This window comes from Paramisgurnus dabryanus, chromosome 12 (assembly GCF_030506205.2).
Source record: "Paramisgurnus dabryanus chromosome 12, PD_genome_1.1, whole genome shotgun sequence".
NCBI lineage: Eukaryota > Metazoa > Chordata > Actinopteri > Cypriniformes > Cobitidae > Paramisgurnus > Paramisgurnus dabryanus.
In genome coordinates, this window is record NC_133348.1 from 28,163,339 (window position 1) to 28,181,331 (window position 17,993).

The 17,993-nt window shown below is 38.9% G+C and overlaps 1 protein-coding gene across 2 annotated transcripts in view; it reads left to right on the forward strand.

The window, feature by feature from the left end:
- The window catches only part of scara5 (scavenger receptor class A, member 5 (putative)), a 65,049-nt gene that overhangs the window by 26,287 nt on the left and 20,769 nt on the right, over positions 1–17,993 (forward strand). Inside the window, exons 4-5 of one of the 2 annotated variants that reach the window (XM_065257400.2) lie at positions 3,057–3,242; positions 14,891–15,379. In XM_065257400.2, the coding sequence (XP_065113472.1) occupies positions 3,057–3,242; positions 14,891–15,379 (675 nt within the window). The remainder of the gene's footprint in view (positions 1–3,056; positions 3,243–14,890; positions 15,380–17,993) is intronic. The other variant, XM_065257403.2, reaches the window with a different exon arrangement.

Below are 17,993 nucleotides of genomic sequence, written 5' to 3' on the forward strand. Positions count from 1 at the left end.
AGCTACTTTTTACACACTATTCAAACGGGTTTAGTTTTCCAAACAACATTTGAGAGAGCACTCAAACAAAAGAGCACTAGATTAAACATCACATTTTTGTCTTCTCTGCACCCTTGTTTTTTTTTATAGCTGACAGAGAGGTTTTAGCATGTTGTTGAGCAGTATATGGCTCATATACTGAAAACACATGCCAGAATGCTACACGTGAGTTTAAATGAAATGCATGTTCGGGATCACTATTGTCAAAGACTATAAACAACAGCAATATTTAAGGTTGGCAGGATGGAACTGCTCTGGACATAACTCTCCGTCTGGCCATGCAGCCTTTCCCCACCCATCTAGGAGCCAGGACAGTTTCATCAGAATTGGATTTTAGGTTTACTGTAAAGCCAGTCGGTTATCACAGAAAAAATAAATCTCGACAGGTTAGGTGAAGCGGAGGCATCTTGTTTCAAGATTTGTTGGTCACGTACACAGTATGACATGCATATGAAATGCTTGGTGCAACTACTCTCCATAGTTTACAATAACAATTTTACAGACCAGAAAAGAAAAAATGCGACAGTATAAAAGCGATGAATCATTCCTGTTGAGAAATGTACAAAATGTACAACACGATGGACCTAGTAAATTATACCACCCTGTAGGGATGATTTGCAATAACAACCAGCTTGGATGTACATAATGTCCATTTTATTAAACAGACTTGGAGGATAACAATTATTCCAACATGGGGTGAGTCCAAGTGAGACCGGACCAAGTGTGTGTGTGTGTGGAGGGTGAGTCTTTGGGTGATCAGTACTTTGGTGATTGGGATTGTTGCGGGTGAGTGCGGAGCCTGGCGATTTCCTGGAAGTTCATTAATTAAATTAATGATTATCAAATATGTTATTAATTATGGAAAATATATTAAAATGATTTAGAAATAATAAATTGCACCTGTAAAGATGTCAGGCATATGAGGCTGTGTAATTCGTTTCAAATGGTTGTTTTGATTCCTTGCATATATGCTACAATCTAAAAGAACATCAATGTGTGTCAAGAGGAAAAATGATAGACTTCCAGATTGCATAATGGGATGGAATTGCAATGACCCCATACTGTAGGTGCAGTCAAGTTTAAAGGACTATGCACTGGAGGCAGGTAATGAACACAGTGTGGCACAATTGAGCAGTTAAAGCTAAGAGAGGCACTATAAATAGAATGTGCATCAACAAGCGTGTTGCTAATCTTCAGATGTGTTGCCATCTCTGGATGAGATTGAACAACAAGCACGATGTCGAAACACAGTCTTAAACCAACAGCATGGTACTGAGCCATTTAGGGTACGTCTTGCAACAAGCGGGTTACATATTTGGATAACATGATGAGCTGCAGCAAGGATATCTTGAAGTAAATCAAAAATGCCATTTTGAGAATAATTACTGAGGCATAATAAATGAAGCATGGCACAAATGATGCATAGCTAAAAAACAACTTAAATAAGGGGTTGTCTACACTCTAAAAAAACAAACGGTGCTATATAGCACCAAAACTGTTGATTTGAATCGTAACCATAGAAGAACCATTTTTAGTGCCATATAGCACCGGTGAAGAACCGGTGAAGCACCTGTGTAGAACCATATAGGGGCCATATAGCACCACATTTGGTTCTACATAGCACTATATGGTTCTACACAGGTGCTTCACCGGTGCTATATGGCACTAAAAACGGTTCTTCTATGATTACGAGCAAAGAACCACTTTTGGTGCTATATAGCACCGTTTGTTTTTACGTTGCATCCCTACTGGTCGACAGTATCAGTTGCTTCTGATGCAGTCATTTGATGCGAGCTTGACTATCATGGCCTGCCAAAATTGATGTAAGAAGCTTGGTTTTGTCCTCTCAGTATTATATAACAAAATAAACCTTGAGGAAGAAAGTCACAGAGCTGAAACTGAGCAGGATATGGAAGACCAAAATCGAAATACCTGCATTACATGACATTGCAAACACACTGTTTCAACAGTGTAAAAAAAAAATTAAACTTTAAAAAATCCTTAATCTTGCGGCACGTTTTCTTAACAAATGCGATGGAATTTGTGGGATAATTATGCAATTTTATGCGATGAAATTGTGGGAACTTGCAAAAACTGTGTTCAGCTTTTCAATGATGTTCACGTCACATAATCACGTCACTTCATAATGTTCCCATGGCAACGGGGCACATGGCTGTGCTTGTGTGAGGTAGATGCAACATTTTTCAACTTTCTGCTAAGATATATGTGATTTTTGCGCTACGAAAATGCGGGGATCATGAAACATGCAAGCCCTGCATATTATGTGCACGGAAATCTGCAATTTATGCTGCGAAAGCGTATGTAAAAAAGTGTGCCCCCCGCATAAATATGCAGACTTTGGCTGATGATGCATTGAATCATGTGATCGCACAATCACGTTTTTTTCTGGAGGGACTAAATTACAAAGTTACAAGACATACATAAAAAACACATAAATAAAAGTGAATGTTATACAATAAATACTGTGTGTTGCGTGGTGGTAGTGCAGACTTTCATTTCCTTTTGAGATTTCCACAAGACATCAAATCTGTTTCTGGAGGACTCAATCTGACACAACCGTTTCAGGTTTTCTCATTTCTACTGAAGCTGAAACGGATGTGTTACATTAGAGAGAGGCATGTGTTTCAGCTGTCTTAGAGCATTTTTACCTCTTCAGTTAGAAATCGGCTTGTAGTTCATTAGTTTATGAAAGTTTTTAAGATACAAATATTCTCTGTAATCCCGTAAGGACATGAAATTATTGCACTCAAAATAATTAAAATCCATACCAACATAGCCATACAGTATAACACTACTCTAAAGATGGATTCTGATAGATACATGCCAAAAATCTGTTATGTTGATGCATGCTTTTCTGACATCTTTTCCTCTTTATCATTAGCGTACTGTAGTTTTGTGCCTTGCGGGATTATATTCTTTTGATCAGGCTTGGATCTACTGTGAATGTCGATAAGAAAAAAAACACTTCATGAATCTCTCATTTCTGTCCTGTTCAGTGTCAAAATCCCAGGCTTTCTCGGAGAGGCAAACAACTTTGCTGGAGAATGTGACTCATCTGGGAGAGCAAACTGAGACCTTGCAGAGATCTCTCAGCCAGCTTCCCTCTCAGAGCGATCTTCTGGAGAACATCTGGAAGCTAGAAACACTCTTCAATAACCATAGTGAACAGCTGCAGCAACTAGGTAACCACAGAAACCACAACAGATTTTTTGTATGCTATTATCACTTGCTATTCAAACCCTTTTTTAGTTAAAAACACATTCTGAAAAGTTATACAATTCTTTCTTAACATCACATTTCTCTGGTAAAAAAGGTGCCGTTACAAAACAGTAAGCAACTGGCAGCACGGTTGCCAACAAAAAACTTGTTAAACTTTTAAACAACCAATCTGTCTATAGAATGTCCCCATTAAACCATAGCAATGCTGACATTGTGGGCACGGGCGTCAAAATTCTGAGGCATAAAATCTGTTTCCGCCCGCGCACGACTTTTACAATGCATCTAATGCAATACCCACTCCTCACAGAATGGTTGTAGTATGTTTTTACAAAATATGACAATAAATACGTCAACTCCGACCACCGGAAGCGTTCGATATTTTAAGCTTTCAACCCAGAGGTTTTTCTAGTTCACAGCAACTGTTTGAAAATTTGTGTCACTTTTAACCGGTCGGTGTGCTTCCACTAAACTCTGGACACTAATGAAAGGTGATGGACCTTCGAATGATCCTTCGTCCTGGGCAAATGTCAGATGAATTTGTGTATTTTGTCACATTGTATTCATTTGTCTTGAACTGCTGTACCTTGTAAAGCGTCCATGAGCTTGGGAAAGGCGCTATATAAATTAAACATAATATGATTATGTCAAGCGTGCCGCACAAACCCTGAAAAGTGAAGCCAAAACATCTCGATTGCCCTCCAGTGACTGGTCCTAGTATAGGTCTTAAACCCCGCCTCCCCCATGGTATTCAATGGGCCTTGAGACCAACTAAACAATATCTTTTTTCAGAATCTGGTTTCTGTCGTTTACTGTGATTTTTATCACGCTGATGTAAATTCAAGTGTTTGTTTTTAAAATAAGTTTATTTTTAGTTAGTTATTTAATGCTATATGTGACGTCATGATTGACAGCTGTGATATGCACATTCTGCGAGGGCGGGCCTTGATTTCGCGGCTTTACTTCCTGCTCACTACTGCGCAGGACTGGTCTCGAAATCGCTATTGCGCAGACTCAAGATCCAAGATGTCAGCACCATATCGGGACACTGGCGGCTTCACTTTTCATCAATGGAAGAGGGAAGCGTCGTCCATCTTTTTTTACAGTCTATGGTCATTATTGATTCGACTCCACTTAGGTCACTAGAGCTTTTATGTCGAAAGCAGTTGCATCTTTAAGACCAAATTTGGTCAGTGTAAATATGAGCTTTGTGGCCTCATTGCAAATGACTCAAGGAAAGAATCCATAAAGACCTGGAGAATGAAACGGTCTTGTTTGAGAATATTTATTTTGCCAGGATAACTCAGATTACACTTCATCATGAATGGGCGCTTCAAGTCCTCGAGTTAAATCTGTTTCAGCGGAACCTGTCAAACACCTGATTAATCAGAGCCAAAGTCTGGGCTTTTACAGCTAGCTCTGATTTGTACAACACCTGAGGCATTTGTGCATCAACCGGCAAACTGCTGATCAAGGGTTTGAACCGGTTCACGGAACGAAAACCAGAAACTTTAGATTTTTTGCAAGGATCAGAAACAAAACCAGAAACTTTCCAAAAAGATATGTTCTGGAACAGAAACGTTTATTTAAAATAATGGTAACTGGTTAACACCATTATTTTTTTGTTCTTTGACAAGATTTCTGTGCAAAACTTGATGAAGTTCACTTCCAGTCGTGGTTGACTCATCGGAGAAATGAGAAGCTTGCCACCAGCAAGTAGCCTACTCAAGCCCAAGTCTCTAATGCTCAATCATAAGAGGTAAATACTGTAGGCTACCAAGCATCTCAAGATGTTTGTTTATACTAATGGATCGCAGTTGATCCGTCATCCGTACAGATCACGACCCACAGTTCGGCTCACATGCGATTCGCGGATTAATACGCAAATTTAAATAGGGTGAAAGTTGATCATTTGCACGTGTTTCAAAAGCTTGCAAATGTTAACACCTAAGTGATTTTTAACAATTTAACCACTAAAAGACGCTAAAGTGAGCAATTTTCTGTACGCACATGTGGTTGAATGTGTCCGGTCCAACTCCGCCCTCCAAAGATCAGAAGTCTTGATGTATAAACTTCAGAGAGAGTTGCGCTACTGTGTCTCATACTGTAGTCCATTAAAATACATTTGGCGAATAAAGCACTGATAAACAACGTAATTTTCACTTTATGTGGAGCGACTGTTTATGCTGCATCTTCTTCCTGAAGCGCTGTTTGAAATTCTTCCCCCGTCTGTGTGTGTGTGCATGTTTAAGTGCACTCAACAAATGTAGGCATGTCAGAATTACTGTACAGTTATGCCGCTTACATAATGTAGTCTTTTTTAATGTTTGATGAAAAGATAGAGACTTAAGGAAAATTATGTTATTATTATGACTAATAATTTGGGTTTAATGTCTTAATGATCAGCCTACTTATTTGGATGTCCCACAGGTGACATGGAACATTATTAACTGGTTCAGGAACGTCAATTTTAGGGTTGAACCAAAACCCGGAAACGTTAAAATACTGTTTCTGTTCCGAACGTACCAATTGGGAAAAAATTCTGGTTCAAAGCCCTGGTGCTGATATTAAGGAAATGGCCGCCATCAACAAAGGCAAACACATACCCAAAAGTATGGCAAAGAGCGCGCAAGTCTGCCTCAAAGGCAGATGTTTCTTTAGAAAACAAATTAAATTCAATCTAACTTTGCTTAAGACACCCTGAACAAATTTTAATTGAATCATTTACAGCTGCGGAAACCATTTCATGATTATTTTCAGTTTTCTGAATGTACTATTTATATTTATTAAATGGTTAGTTCCAATCCTTGATTCTGATTGGTCAATATGTGTGCTTTATTCAGGTTAAAACACAACTATGACCGCTTCACCCAATGGTTCTGTTTATCACTGCGCCCTTAGCAAGCACACGTATCGGTTTGTTGTTTTTATTTGAGCTTTCATGCATATTACACATTGGAACACATTTTTGTTCATGGTCAGGGACAATTTTTTCTAGCGGAAGGAATGCTTTTTATTGATTTGACTTCATGAAAGTTGCACTAATATTTATTTTACTTGAATATTGTATGGTAACCATTTTATAAAGCAATAAGGTACATGAGGCAAGTGCTGTATCGTGAATAAGTAACAGCTGAAGGGGTTGCAGGCACTCCGCTTCGCGTCGTGTTTAACAACGCCCTTCAGCCGTTACTTATTCACGATACAGCACAGCCTCTCGTACCTTATTGCTTACATATGTGTTTAAGTAAAAGTATCTTTTTTTCATTCTGTCAAATACCGACAACATTTCTGCCAAATTCCAAATTTATTTGGAGAATTTTTAAACAACACTGCTAATATTTGTAAATATATATATATATATATATATATATATATATATATATATATATATATATATATATATATATATATATATATATATATATATATATATATATATATATATATATTAATAATTTATAAAAAAATTATATTTTATTAAATAACTCTCATTTATCTAACTCCAAAATTGTAGAACAAACATATGAGATAAAAACTGAAAAGAAATACAAATGCTTTGTTTCTAAGAACTTGAAAAGAAAATGTTTCTAAGAAAATGTGAAGCATGTTAAGGAAATGAATCAATTTTAAGATAAATCTGGGTCGCACCAAATTACTTTTTTAAGGCTACAGCCAATTCCTCTAGATAAAAAATTACTTAAATCGCTTAATCAAATCTTTCATGTGTGTTGGAATTCCACAGATACTGGACCAGAATAGCAAAAATACAGTGGATGTAGAAATGCTGATTAAAAGCAAAACATAAGTTGTCTCTTAATTTTTTTTAGAGTTATACATATTAAACCATTTAATAATTTCACAATGAATTTCATAACGTTAATAACAGTATGTAAAGGCCTGGTTTCACAGACAAGGCTTAGCTAAAGCCAAGTTAAAACACTAGAAATACTAGGCCTTAGAAATAGATTAACATGTACAGTATAATACATACATTCACTGAGCACTGAAAGTTAGTCATACTAATAGAAGATGAGGGCTATGGATGTAATCAAAACAGCCTCAGTTTCTTGTGGTATGGATTCCAACAGATGTTAAAAACATTTCTTTGAGGATCTCCTCCATGTTGACATTATTACATCACACAATTTCTGCACATTAGCTGTACATTCATGCTGGTAATCGTCCGACCCACCACAGCCGTTAATTATATTCAGATCCAATGATTACAGTGAACGCCCTGTCATGTTTGCCCAAAGTACACTCAGAGAATATTCCCTATACTGTTACACCCCCACCACCATCCTGAACTGTTAACAAAAAACAGACCGGATCAAGGCTTTTATGTTGTTTACATAAGATTTTGACCCCACCATCTGTGTGCCTCAGCAGAAATTAAGACCATCATGCCAGATAATGTTTTTGTTACACTGTATTAACTGAAACCTTTTGTTCTCACTGTAGGTGAACTACATCGCCTAAAAGTTGAGTAAACTCAAAAAAGCTGTGCAAGCTAGTTGCCATGAAAATTTAAGTTAAGCCAACTTTTTCTACTGTGCTGCCTTAGAGAGGTGAAACTTAATGCAATCTTCTGCTATTGTAGTCCATTCACCTCAAGGTTCGCCACATTGTGTTTTCTACCGAGTGGTTATATGAGTTACCATAGCTTGTCGGACAGTTAGATCCAGTCTGGCTATTCTCCTAGGACTCTGGCATCGTCCATTGCAGAACTGTCACTTAGTGGATGCTAGGGATGTGCCCAAGGTTGAATACCTTTCTTGGAAAGGCATGGATAATAGCTTCAAAATGAATAATGAATAATTCAGAATAATAAGAAAAATATTCAGCATACCCAATCAATCTCTGCTTGTGTTTGCCTTAGTTAGATGGGAGCCCAGCAAAACCCCATGCACATATGATTTTGGAATTTAAAAGGTCTCTTCACACAGGCAAGCTAGCCATCATAACCCTGCACGTACTTTACAGCTGTGACTCGTTACGTGCATCAGATGACATGCGACATGCAGCCAAAATCAGAAACCAAAAGAGTAAAGATAAATAGGGAAAGATGGTGAAGACAGCTAGTCACCCAGTTTTTGGATTTTAAAGGGATCCTTGATTACAATTTCCATTTTTTAACTTAAGTTAGTGTGTAATGTTGCTGTTAAGCATAAACAGCATCTGCAAAGTTACAACCAAGTGCGTTGATTTGGGTAGGGACGGCTAGGGACATGTCCCTACGAATATTCAGCACTATATTGTCCCTAGCAATAGTTTCAACCAAACAATTGATCTTTTTTCATAAATAACAACTGATGTCTGTCCATTTATTGTGTTTTTTACTTATTACTGTTTTTATTTAACATGAATTTATTCAGGAATTATTTAAATGAGATTAAGACTAATGCTACGTACACACCAAATGTGGGGCATCACGTTACTCGCTCTAGATTACTCGCGGGATTTAACTTTGTGTCAGGCAAATTTTTCGCTCGAGTTGAATATTTTCAACTTGGGCGAAAACTCGTTTGAATAGCGTGTTTTTGCGGCAAAAGCGCCGCCCATATTGCGTCATTTGCATCGCCCCATGCTAGGACGCGTCTGATTGCGTCTTTGCATTGACTTTGTATGTAATCCACTCGCGCAAATCGTTGAACTCGCGTCTGTTGCCGTTTGCATAAACATAGTTCTCTACAATGAGTGGTAACTTACTTCACCAGCAACCTGATCTCACGAATTTCCGTTGCATAGTCACGGAATTTTTTGCACATTTTTCCCTGGCATTCTCACGGTTCTCCGCATATTTGGATTGGTTTCTCAACTGTTTTGTCCTATTTTCTTACCATTGTCGCTTCGGTTTAGGGTTAGATTTACATAAAATGACATCCCTACCCAAACCCAACTCTAACCCTAACGCCAGGCGACAATTGATTAAAGTTTAGAAAATATAAAAGAATACATCAGAAAAAATAGTATAAACCAATAGTTAAAGTTACATACTAACCCAAACAACAAATCTAACCCTAAACCGAAGCGACAATGGTTTGAAAATAGGATAAAGCAGTTGAGTAACCAATCTGTGAGAATGCCACGGAAAAGAAAGTCCGTGGCAGGGCTACGGAAAAATGCGGAGATCCGTGAGAATGCCACGGAAAAATGAGCAAAAAATTCTGTGACTATCCCACGGAACTTTGTGAGATCATATTGTCACTAGTATGATTAGCTATGCCTTTCTTGAGTCCCGCCTCTCTAACCTATGTCACTTTATGATAATGATTCAGATAATGATTAGGGGACAGTGTTTTTGATGCCAATCCCATATTTACCTGAGGAGTTGCAACAATACAAAACATCACAAAAAAAGTGAAAAATAGGGATCTACCGATATGGATTTTTCAGTGCCGATGCCGATTTTTGTTTCATCAGCCTTAGCCGATGACCGATATAGGCTGCAGATTTTCTTGAGCTGATATTTGGAGCCGATACTGCTTTTGCTCACTCAATTTACATCATGAAAATGACACAATGATGATGCCAAATGTTACAAGTCTCAATTTTAAAAAAGTAACATTTATTGAACTTTATTGAAAACTATATTTAACAAATAGTAAGAACAGGTGAGGGTGCTATGGAACCATGAACTGCACTTTCCACAATGACGAGGAACTATCAGCAAAGGATATTGATCGGCCGGCCGATATATCGATCGATCACTAAGCCTATTCTGTATTTGTTGTTTTTGACATGTGTAACCTTAATAAATATAATATCTAAGATTAATATATTGCCATTAGTTACCTCCCCACCAATGTCAAAATCAAAATTACACCCTTGGTTACAACGCTCAAAGTTCAATGCAAAGGGAGACTACAAACGAATGGCTGGATTTACTATAGTGAGCTTTTTCCTGGTGTTGTGACATCAGAAACCCCAAAATTTACACAAACCCTGCCCCCGGGAACATGCAACAAACGGGGTAAGGCCATGTTGGGATGGTTTTTATGTTGTAGCAAAGACATGAACCAAGGGCAACGCTGTTTGCCTCCGCTTGCCAGTTAGCTTAATGTTAATTCATATTTATCTGACAAACGCCTACAAACACATGCAAACCCACTAGTGAACTTGGTGTTTGTTTGCATGTGTGTGATCAGTGTAATTATTCTTTGATTAGTGTTTACTCACCTGCTTCTATAGCTACAGGCACGCTAAACATGCTTCTGTGTTTTGTTTGGCCACTTAACTGTAGTACTGTGGTTTGTTTTCAAAATGGACTCAAGTTCTGGCAACAGATATTCTGCTACACACTGGGTCAGCTAACCAATCTGAGAATATCAGGGGCTTCATAGAACCAGAAACTAAACAACCTGCTTTTAAGAAAATGGAAACAGCAATGTAGAATAAAAGGAAAAGGAAAAAATAATGCGTTTCAAAAACCAAGCATAAATACAAAACCGTGCACTTTATAGACACAATCCAACCTTCAAATACAGTTGAACAGTTGATTTACCACAACTTTGAAGTTTTTTACTTGTTAATGGGATAGTTGTTATAAATGTTCTCATGTTGTTAAACCTGTATAAATGTCTTTGGTCTGATGAACACTAAGGAAGATATTTTTGAGGAATGTTTGTAATGAAACCATTCATGAGCCCCATTCACTTCCATAGTATTATTTTTACATATTATTTATTGTGTAAGTAAATGGGGCTGCTGGACTATTGTCTATCCCAAATGTTCACTATAACATCCAGTTGCAATTTTACTCAACAAACGTAATAAATCAGAGAAATACTGATATATTTTTCATTGTTTACATTGGATTTTGTGTGAAAGATAGGGTATAATTTCCCTCATCTGTTTAAGTGTGTTTTCAGACATGTAGATAGATTGCGTTGTTCCGAAACCGGGGGTTAAATGGCTATAATGTTGCAATGTCATATTGGTTCGGTTTGCATTCACAAGGCAATATTTCCAAACGAACAAGACATTGTTAATACTACTCATGTGTAAGTAAACTTTCCTTTAATTGGTCAGAGTGCATCTGTTTATTTTCCGTGATTCAGGCTTGACAGACAGCAGCTTTGCAGGATTACAGTATGTGGCTTTCTTGGTACATTATTCATTATTGTGAGCAGGAATCAAAACTTAGACAGGACAACATTCTTACCATGTACACATTGCGAAGAAGAGCAATAAGAAGACTTTTTATAAGAATTTGACAACTTTTTATTTGAATTTTATAAGAAACATGTGCGCTTTGGCTTAGGGAGACACCGATACCGATACTGGTATCGGGTATCGGCCTCGATACCACATTTTCTAAAGTACTCTTTAAAAGTCCCCCGATACCAGGGATCGATACCACGGTCTGAGAAATGTCTGTGTTTGAGCGGCGAGTAAGGGGTTAATGCCTCTTGTGTTGTCCAAAGAGGCAGAGTTTACAACAAACTGGATAACTAGTCCCTTGTTTTTTTTGTTAAATTATATGACTAAAGCTGTTACCTGTAAATTTAAATCATGTTTTTATTAAGTACTCTGTATCGGCAAGTACTGAAATGCAAGTACTCGTATTCCAAAAAAGTGGTATCGGTGCGTCCCTATTTGAATGCCATTTATGTGCCCACCGGAATTTATGACCAAAGAGCTATCAGGTATGTTCATGGTAAAAAAGCAATAAGAGAGCCTGTTCATTGGTCCATTGAGTCGGATTGCTTTCACACTTATACCGAACCGTTCCAGAGTTCGTTTGCAATTAGGCCAAGACCACCGCGTTAAGGCGGTCTCAGAGCCGTTGTTTTGGTCGGATCCGGGTGCGATTGTGTTTTCACATATGCCTAAACGAGCCGAACCAAGGGATAAAAGTCACCAGGTTCCGAAACAAAAGCTCAGGACTGAAAACATCCTAACTGTGCTGCTTGCTAACTAAGTTGTTTGAGTTTCCCCACAACACCACAACCCCAGTGTGAGTTTATATAGCATAAGATGGAAGCAGGTGCCCCCTGATGCAGTGAGTTTAAAACTGGGCACATATCCAAACCTCTTTTAACCAACATCTTTCTGAACCACACTATATAAGCACACACCTCAAATGTAGTCTTTATCTGGTCACCATTTGAATTATAGACCATGTCAGTTGGATTATACTTACCTTTGGTAATCACAATCTCTGTTGTCTCCCTCGAAATCCTCCTTACAGTATGTGCTTAAGTGTTTGCCATTGCTTCTCTGCTTCTACAATAAATTACTTACTCTAACTCAATATTTGTAATATTCCTGCCATTCAATGCAGTGCCTGGAAAACAACTGGAGGAAAGTTGCCTTGATTAAGGGCACCTCAATAGTTTTCTGCTGGCATTGAGAATCAAACCTGCAACTAGGGCTGGGCGATATGACAAAAAAAATTATCGAGAAAATGTTTTCCATATCAGTCGATATCGATAATTATCATGATAAATAACAAATCTTTACTCCTGTCAAATTTAAAGGCAGATTTTTGCTCCTGAATGAAAATTGTAAAAACCAGACAGTTAATAATGGTTTTAAACTACTTTTTATTCAGAACATGACAAATTCAAATACTAAAATCTTGTTTTAATGCATCTGTATTAAATGTAAATCTATTTGTTATGAAATCAACACATTTCTGACACAAAAGCAGCAGACTACTGTCACTTTAAGACCCAAGACAGACTGCTTTAAGTTTCAATATACTGAGTAACAGCTGTTTATGTTCACTTAAACAAGAAAGAAAACTTAGTTCAGTGATCACGCGTGTGTTATACATGTACGAGCTATACACGCTAGTGTTGGGCGATATGCCCCATTTTGAGATCGTCCTATCGTCAGCCTGTGAGATCGGCGATACACGATAGTATCGGGGGGCGGGGCAGTAGTTTACTCATTTATTTATTTGTTCATTTATGACAAGACTTGATTGGTGGAAAAAAGATCAAGAGCAACACCGTCATGAATGCATCTTTCTTAAAACTAATGGCATTAATCTGAGCGCGTCATTAAAGCCAGACGCTCTTTGCGTGCCAGAGAGCGAGAACAGGACACGCGCTGGTTTTAACCCTCTGCGCGCTAACAACCTCTCTAGTGCAAGGAAATGTCAGAGATAGGGCTGCTCAATTATGGGAAAAATCATAATCCTGATTTTTTAACACGATTATTTAATGACTGTAAAAACATGCACCTGCGCAGACACACGCAGCGCACGTAAAAATTATTAAATGCATTTGTTTAGTGCTGTTGCAGAAGGTTACAGGTGTCAAGCAGTGGTGCTCTCAGAGGTGCCTTTTTAAACACACTGGTCCAGCGGAACACAATCATATTTTAAACACGAGGGATGTATTGCTAAAACTCCTTGAAAAGCATATCATAAACAGGATTACTATCGGACTTCAAGTTCAGACAGAGCGCAGCTCTCTGCACGTACGCGAGAGTGGCGCCAATATGCAGCAGGTTATATTTTAAACAAAAGGAATAGTTTGCCTCAGCTCTCATGAAACGCATTAAACCGCACAAATACATAAGGATTACTACTTTAGTTTATGTTTAGACTTCGGACAGATGCGAGAGCGCGTGCATGTGAGACAGAGGGAAGCGTAGCTGCTCATCCACGCGCTGGATTTAGGTGCTAGAACGAGTCCGAGACGCGCGCATTAAGTCCATCTGCGTGAAAGAAGGAACTCTCTCTCTACAAGCTCTTAGCGTAAAGTGAAGCACAAACCCTCATGCAAAACTATGATGATGATAATAATAACAACCATTCGCCAACTATCGTCATGACTATCGCCATGAAAGCCTGCCATTGGCGATATGTCGGACGATCGTCGATACACGATACTATCGTCTATCGGCACAACACTAATACACGCTGATAAATGGATGTCAAGAGTGTCACGTTGCTGTGGGAGCGCACATACGCAAACACTATATTCACTGCAGTGGTGGATCTGCTGCTTTTCCTCAGTTTCCTGAATTTGTGAATGTCCTGTAAATATACTTTTAAAGCTGTGCGGACGTGTGCGTGCGCAAGGCGGACACTGAATGTAAGTACAGTATACTGCACCTATTGTGTCTGCTGTGTTTGACGAACCCTGTTTGCGCGTCCAACATTACACACAAGAAAATGTTTCCGCGCATTTGGATTCCGTGATTCCGTCCGCGTTATCCGCATCGCGAAAATCATAGGTCTCTACTAATAAATCAATAACTTCCCTTATCTTCCACTCCTTCAAGTCTAACTGACACTGTGATTGTAAACCAAGAGCGCGTGCCTCATCCGGATGTGCTCGCGCAACATTTCGCACAGTGCGTGAACATTATCGATCACTTATCGAGCTGTCCGTATCGTTTTATCGAAAAAGTTTATATCGGTAAAATTATCGTTATCGAATTATCGCCCAGCACTACCTGCAACCTTTAGGTTACAAGTCTGATTCTCAAACTATTAGGCCACGACTGCCCCAAGTATATGCCTACATTTAATTTGAACAAACTCACATTTCAACATAAATAATCATGTCAATTATTTAATCAAGTTATGCAAGTTATTAATTAAGCAAGTGGATCTAATACAGCACTCCCCTGCCATTACTTTTACGAGCAGGTCAGCTGGCGCAAGGCTTGAACAGAGACATCAAGGACCTGCAAGCTCTCTCTGAACATACCTCAGATTCTCTGGCTCAGGTGTGGGACCATCTTGCCATGATCGTTCAGTCCAGCCAAAGGAATAGCAGCAGTCTTGGAGAAGAGTTAACCTTGGCTACTGTATCTATCCGAGCCCAACATGCAAAGTTACAGACAATGGTGCTAAACTTTGAGACTCTACAGGAGCGTCTTGAGGAGGTCGGATGGACGGTGCAGATTTTAAACCATTCACTTAGTGGAGATGTTAGTCTGCACCAGATGAAAATCGGGGAATTGCAGGAGAAGATTGGAAATGTTTCACATGATACGGCAAGCATGAAGATCACACAAATTCATCTTGAGGAACAGACGAGGAACGAGATTGAGATTCTAAATGTCATTACAGCAGACCTGAGGTTGAAGGATTGGGAACACTCCATGGCCCTCAAAAACTTATCTATATTGCAAGGTAGGAGCATGTTGTTTCTACATTTTATTGACATCTCAGTACAGATACAAGGTATCATTATTAACAGTTTTTGATTTTTCCAACATAGCTTCTATAGCCAATGGGGTTTGACATCTGGTCAGATGGTTATATTATTTTAAATGAGTCCACTTCACCAGTTTTTTTTCCTGTTATTCCTTCAGTTGTGCTTTACATGTCTGACATCAGTTAAAAATGTTTTTGTTTTTGCTACAATATGGCTGCCAGCACCCAGAGACTTTCCAAAGTTTTTACAGATTGTTGTTGTGTGTGTGTGTGTGTGTGTGTGTGTGTGTGTGTGTGTGTGTGTGTGTGTGTGTGTGTGTGTGTGTGTGTGTGTGTGTGTGTGTGTGTGTGTGTGTGTGTGTGTGTGTGTGTGTGTGTGTGTGTGTGTGTGTGTTTTCTTAGAGGGATAGTTCACCCAAAAATGTGATCATAAATCCCTTACACCGGTGTTGCTCCAAACCTGTAAGTCTTTCGACCATCTTTGGAACACATTTTTAGATATATTGATGAAAACCGAGAGGCTTGTGACTTTCCTGTAAACTGCTTTTCCACCGACACTATTCCAGAAAAAAAGAAAGATGAATAAACGAATGCCGATAAAATCCATGTGCCATCAGTGGTTTTAGCTTTTGATTGGGTTAACCATGCAAAGTTATTTTTTTAAATGAAAAAAAAAGGGACTGACTATTAGCTCTTTTGTCTTGCTAACATTAAGTTTCAGGTGGTGTGATAATCCATGACAGAGTTGTTATCTCTAAGCAGGGCAAGAATGGCTGTGTCATAAAAAATATTTTAGGTTTTTTATGCTAGACGAAGGGCTGATATTGTCATTTGTGTAGAGTGTATACAAGAATGGACTTAACACACAGCAATGTGGTGCTCTGGTATTGTAGTAAGAGCAGAATAATTGAGCCCATCAGTTCTACTTGCTGCCTATTAAGGAAATTGTGTATAAGTTGAATCAGCCCATGAGGGGATGTTGAGGTGATAAAGCTTCTGAATCACGACATGTCTTTGGATGGAATTAAAGGCAGAACTAAAATCCACATAAATTATCCGAGCAAAATTGCCAGGGGAATTCAGGTGCTGAAGGAGGAGATGCAGCTGACAGGCTACAGCGTCCTCTAAGCCTTATAGGCAAATTGGAGGGGGTCCAGTTGTGGATTATCAGCTTGGCAAATAGATTTTAGCAACAGGTTCTCCAAGCACTTTACAGTTACAGATGTAAGGCTAACATGTCTGTAGTGGTTAAGCTTCAAGGGCCAAGGTTTCTTATGAACAGGATTATGATCCATATGGATCTATAATCGAAGTGAAATAAAACTCGCTAAAAAGTAAGTGTAAAATATATGAGAGTTCTTGAGCTCAGTTCTCCAGCACCTGTGCTGAGATACTTTCGGGACCTGGGGCCTTGCCCAGCTTACATTTGCTGAGATGATGCATCATATCTTCCACGTTAAAAGGTGGGTCTGGAGGAGGGAAGGCTCTCAAGATGTTTTCACATTCAGTTGAAAAATCCTGCTTGTCAAAATGACTGTAAAGGGCATTCAGTTCTTTTACAAATAGTACTGGATCTGTTGCAGAATTGTACATGAAGTTGTTCTGGTTTCACATCCTGTTAGTGTCCATACTGTCTGTTATGCTTGTTTGTGTTTATATTGGACAATTTATTTTCCAGTCCTTGTATATATAATACCTCATTCTTAATATTGCGGTTTTCCAATTTTAAGCTAACCCAATTCTTCTCTCTGAAGGCTTTGTTCTTCTTTAAGACATTGTTTTATTTGGGAAGTAATCCATGGCATGGAGTTTGGATATTTCTTTACTGTTTTGACAGGAATGCACGTGCTGATACAAACGTTTATATAGTCAGTAATAACAGAAACCTTGCCATTCGGTTTCCAATCAAAAATGTCCCAATCGGTGCATGCCAATGAACCCTGTAAGCGAGCGATTGTGTCCTCTGACCACTGTGGGGCAATGAAGCGTTGTGGACTATGTTTTTCAGTTGTTGTTTATACAGCAGTAGTAGTGAAATGATGTTATGATCAGCAGTTCCTAGCGGTGGGTAAGAACAAGTATAAAATGCATCGGCTATATTGCCATAACACATATCCAAGATACATCCAAACATATTGTTGGAATGATGGCAACACACAGTCCAACTTGCAGGTTTTAAAGTCCGCCAGAATAAACCCTGGTGCGCTGGAATACCTAGCTAACGTGTTGGTAGCTTCCCTGGCTATTGGGTCAATTGCTGCATTGATATTAGCGCTGGGGGCAACATAAACACAGCTGACCACAACAACAGCGAATTCCCGAGGCAAATAGTAGGGACACAGTTAGTATCTCCAAATCGTCTGTACATGACTTGTGATGTACTTACACCAGTTGTTGTTTATGTACATGCACACCCCACCGCCGCGCGTCTTCCCCGTTTGCTCATTTCTGTTTGCCCTCATTTTTGTAAAATTGTCCAGACCGACTTCAGCATCTGAGTCCGACTGGTCTAGCCATGTTTCTTCCGGTGGTAGAAGCACATCAGGCTTGATGTTACACAGCAGCGAGGACCGGTGTAGTAAAAGTGCAT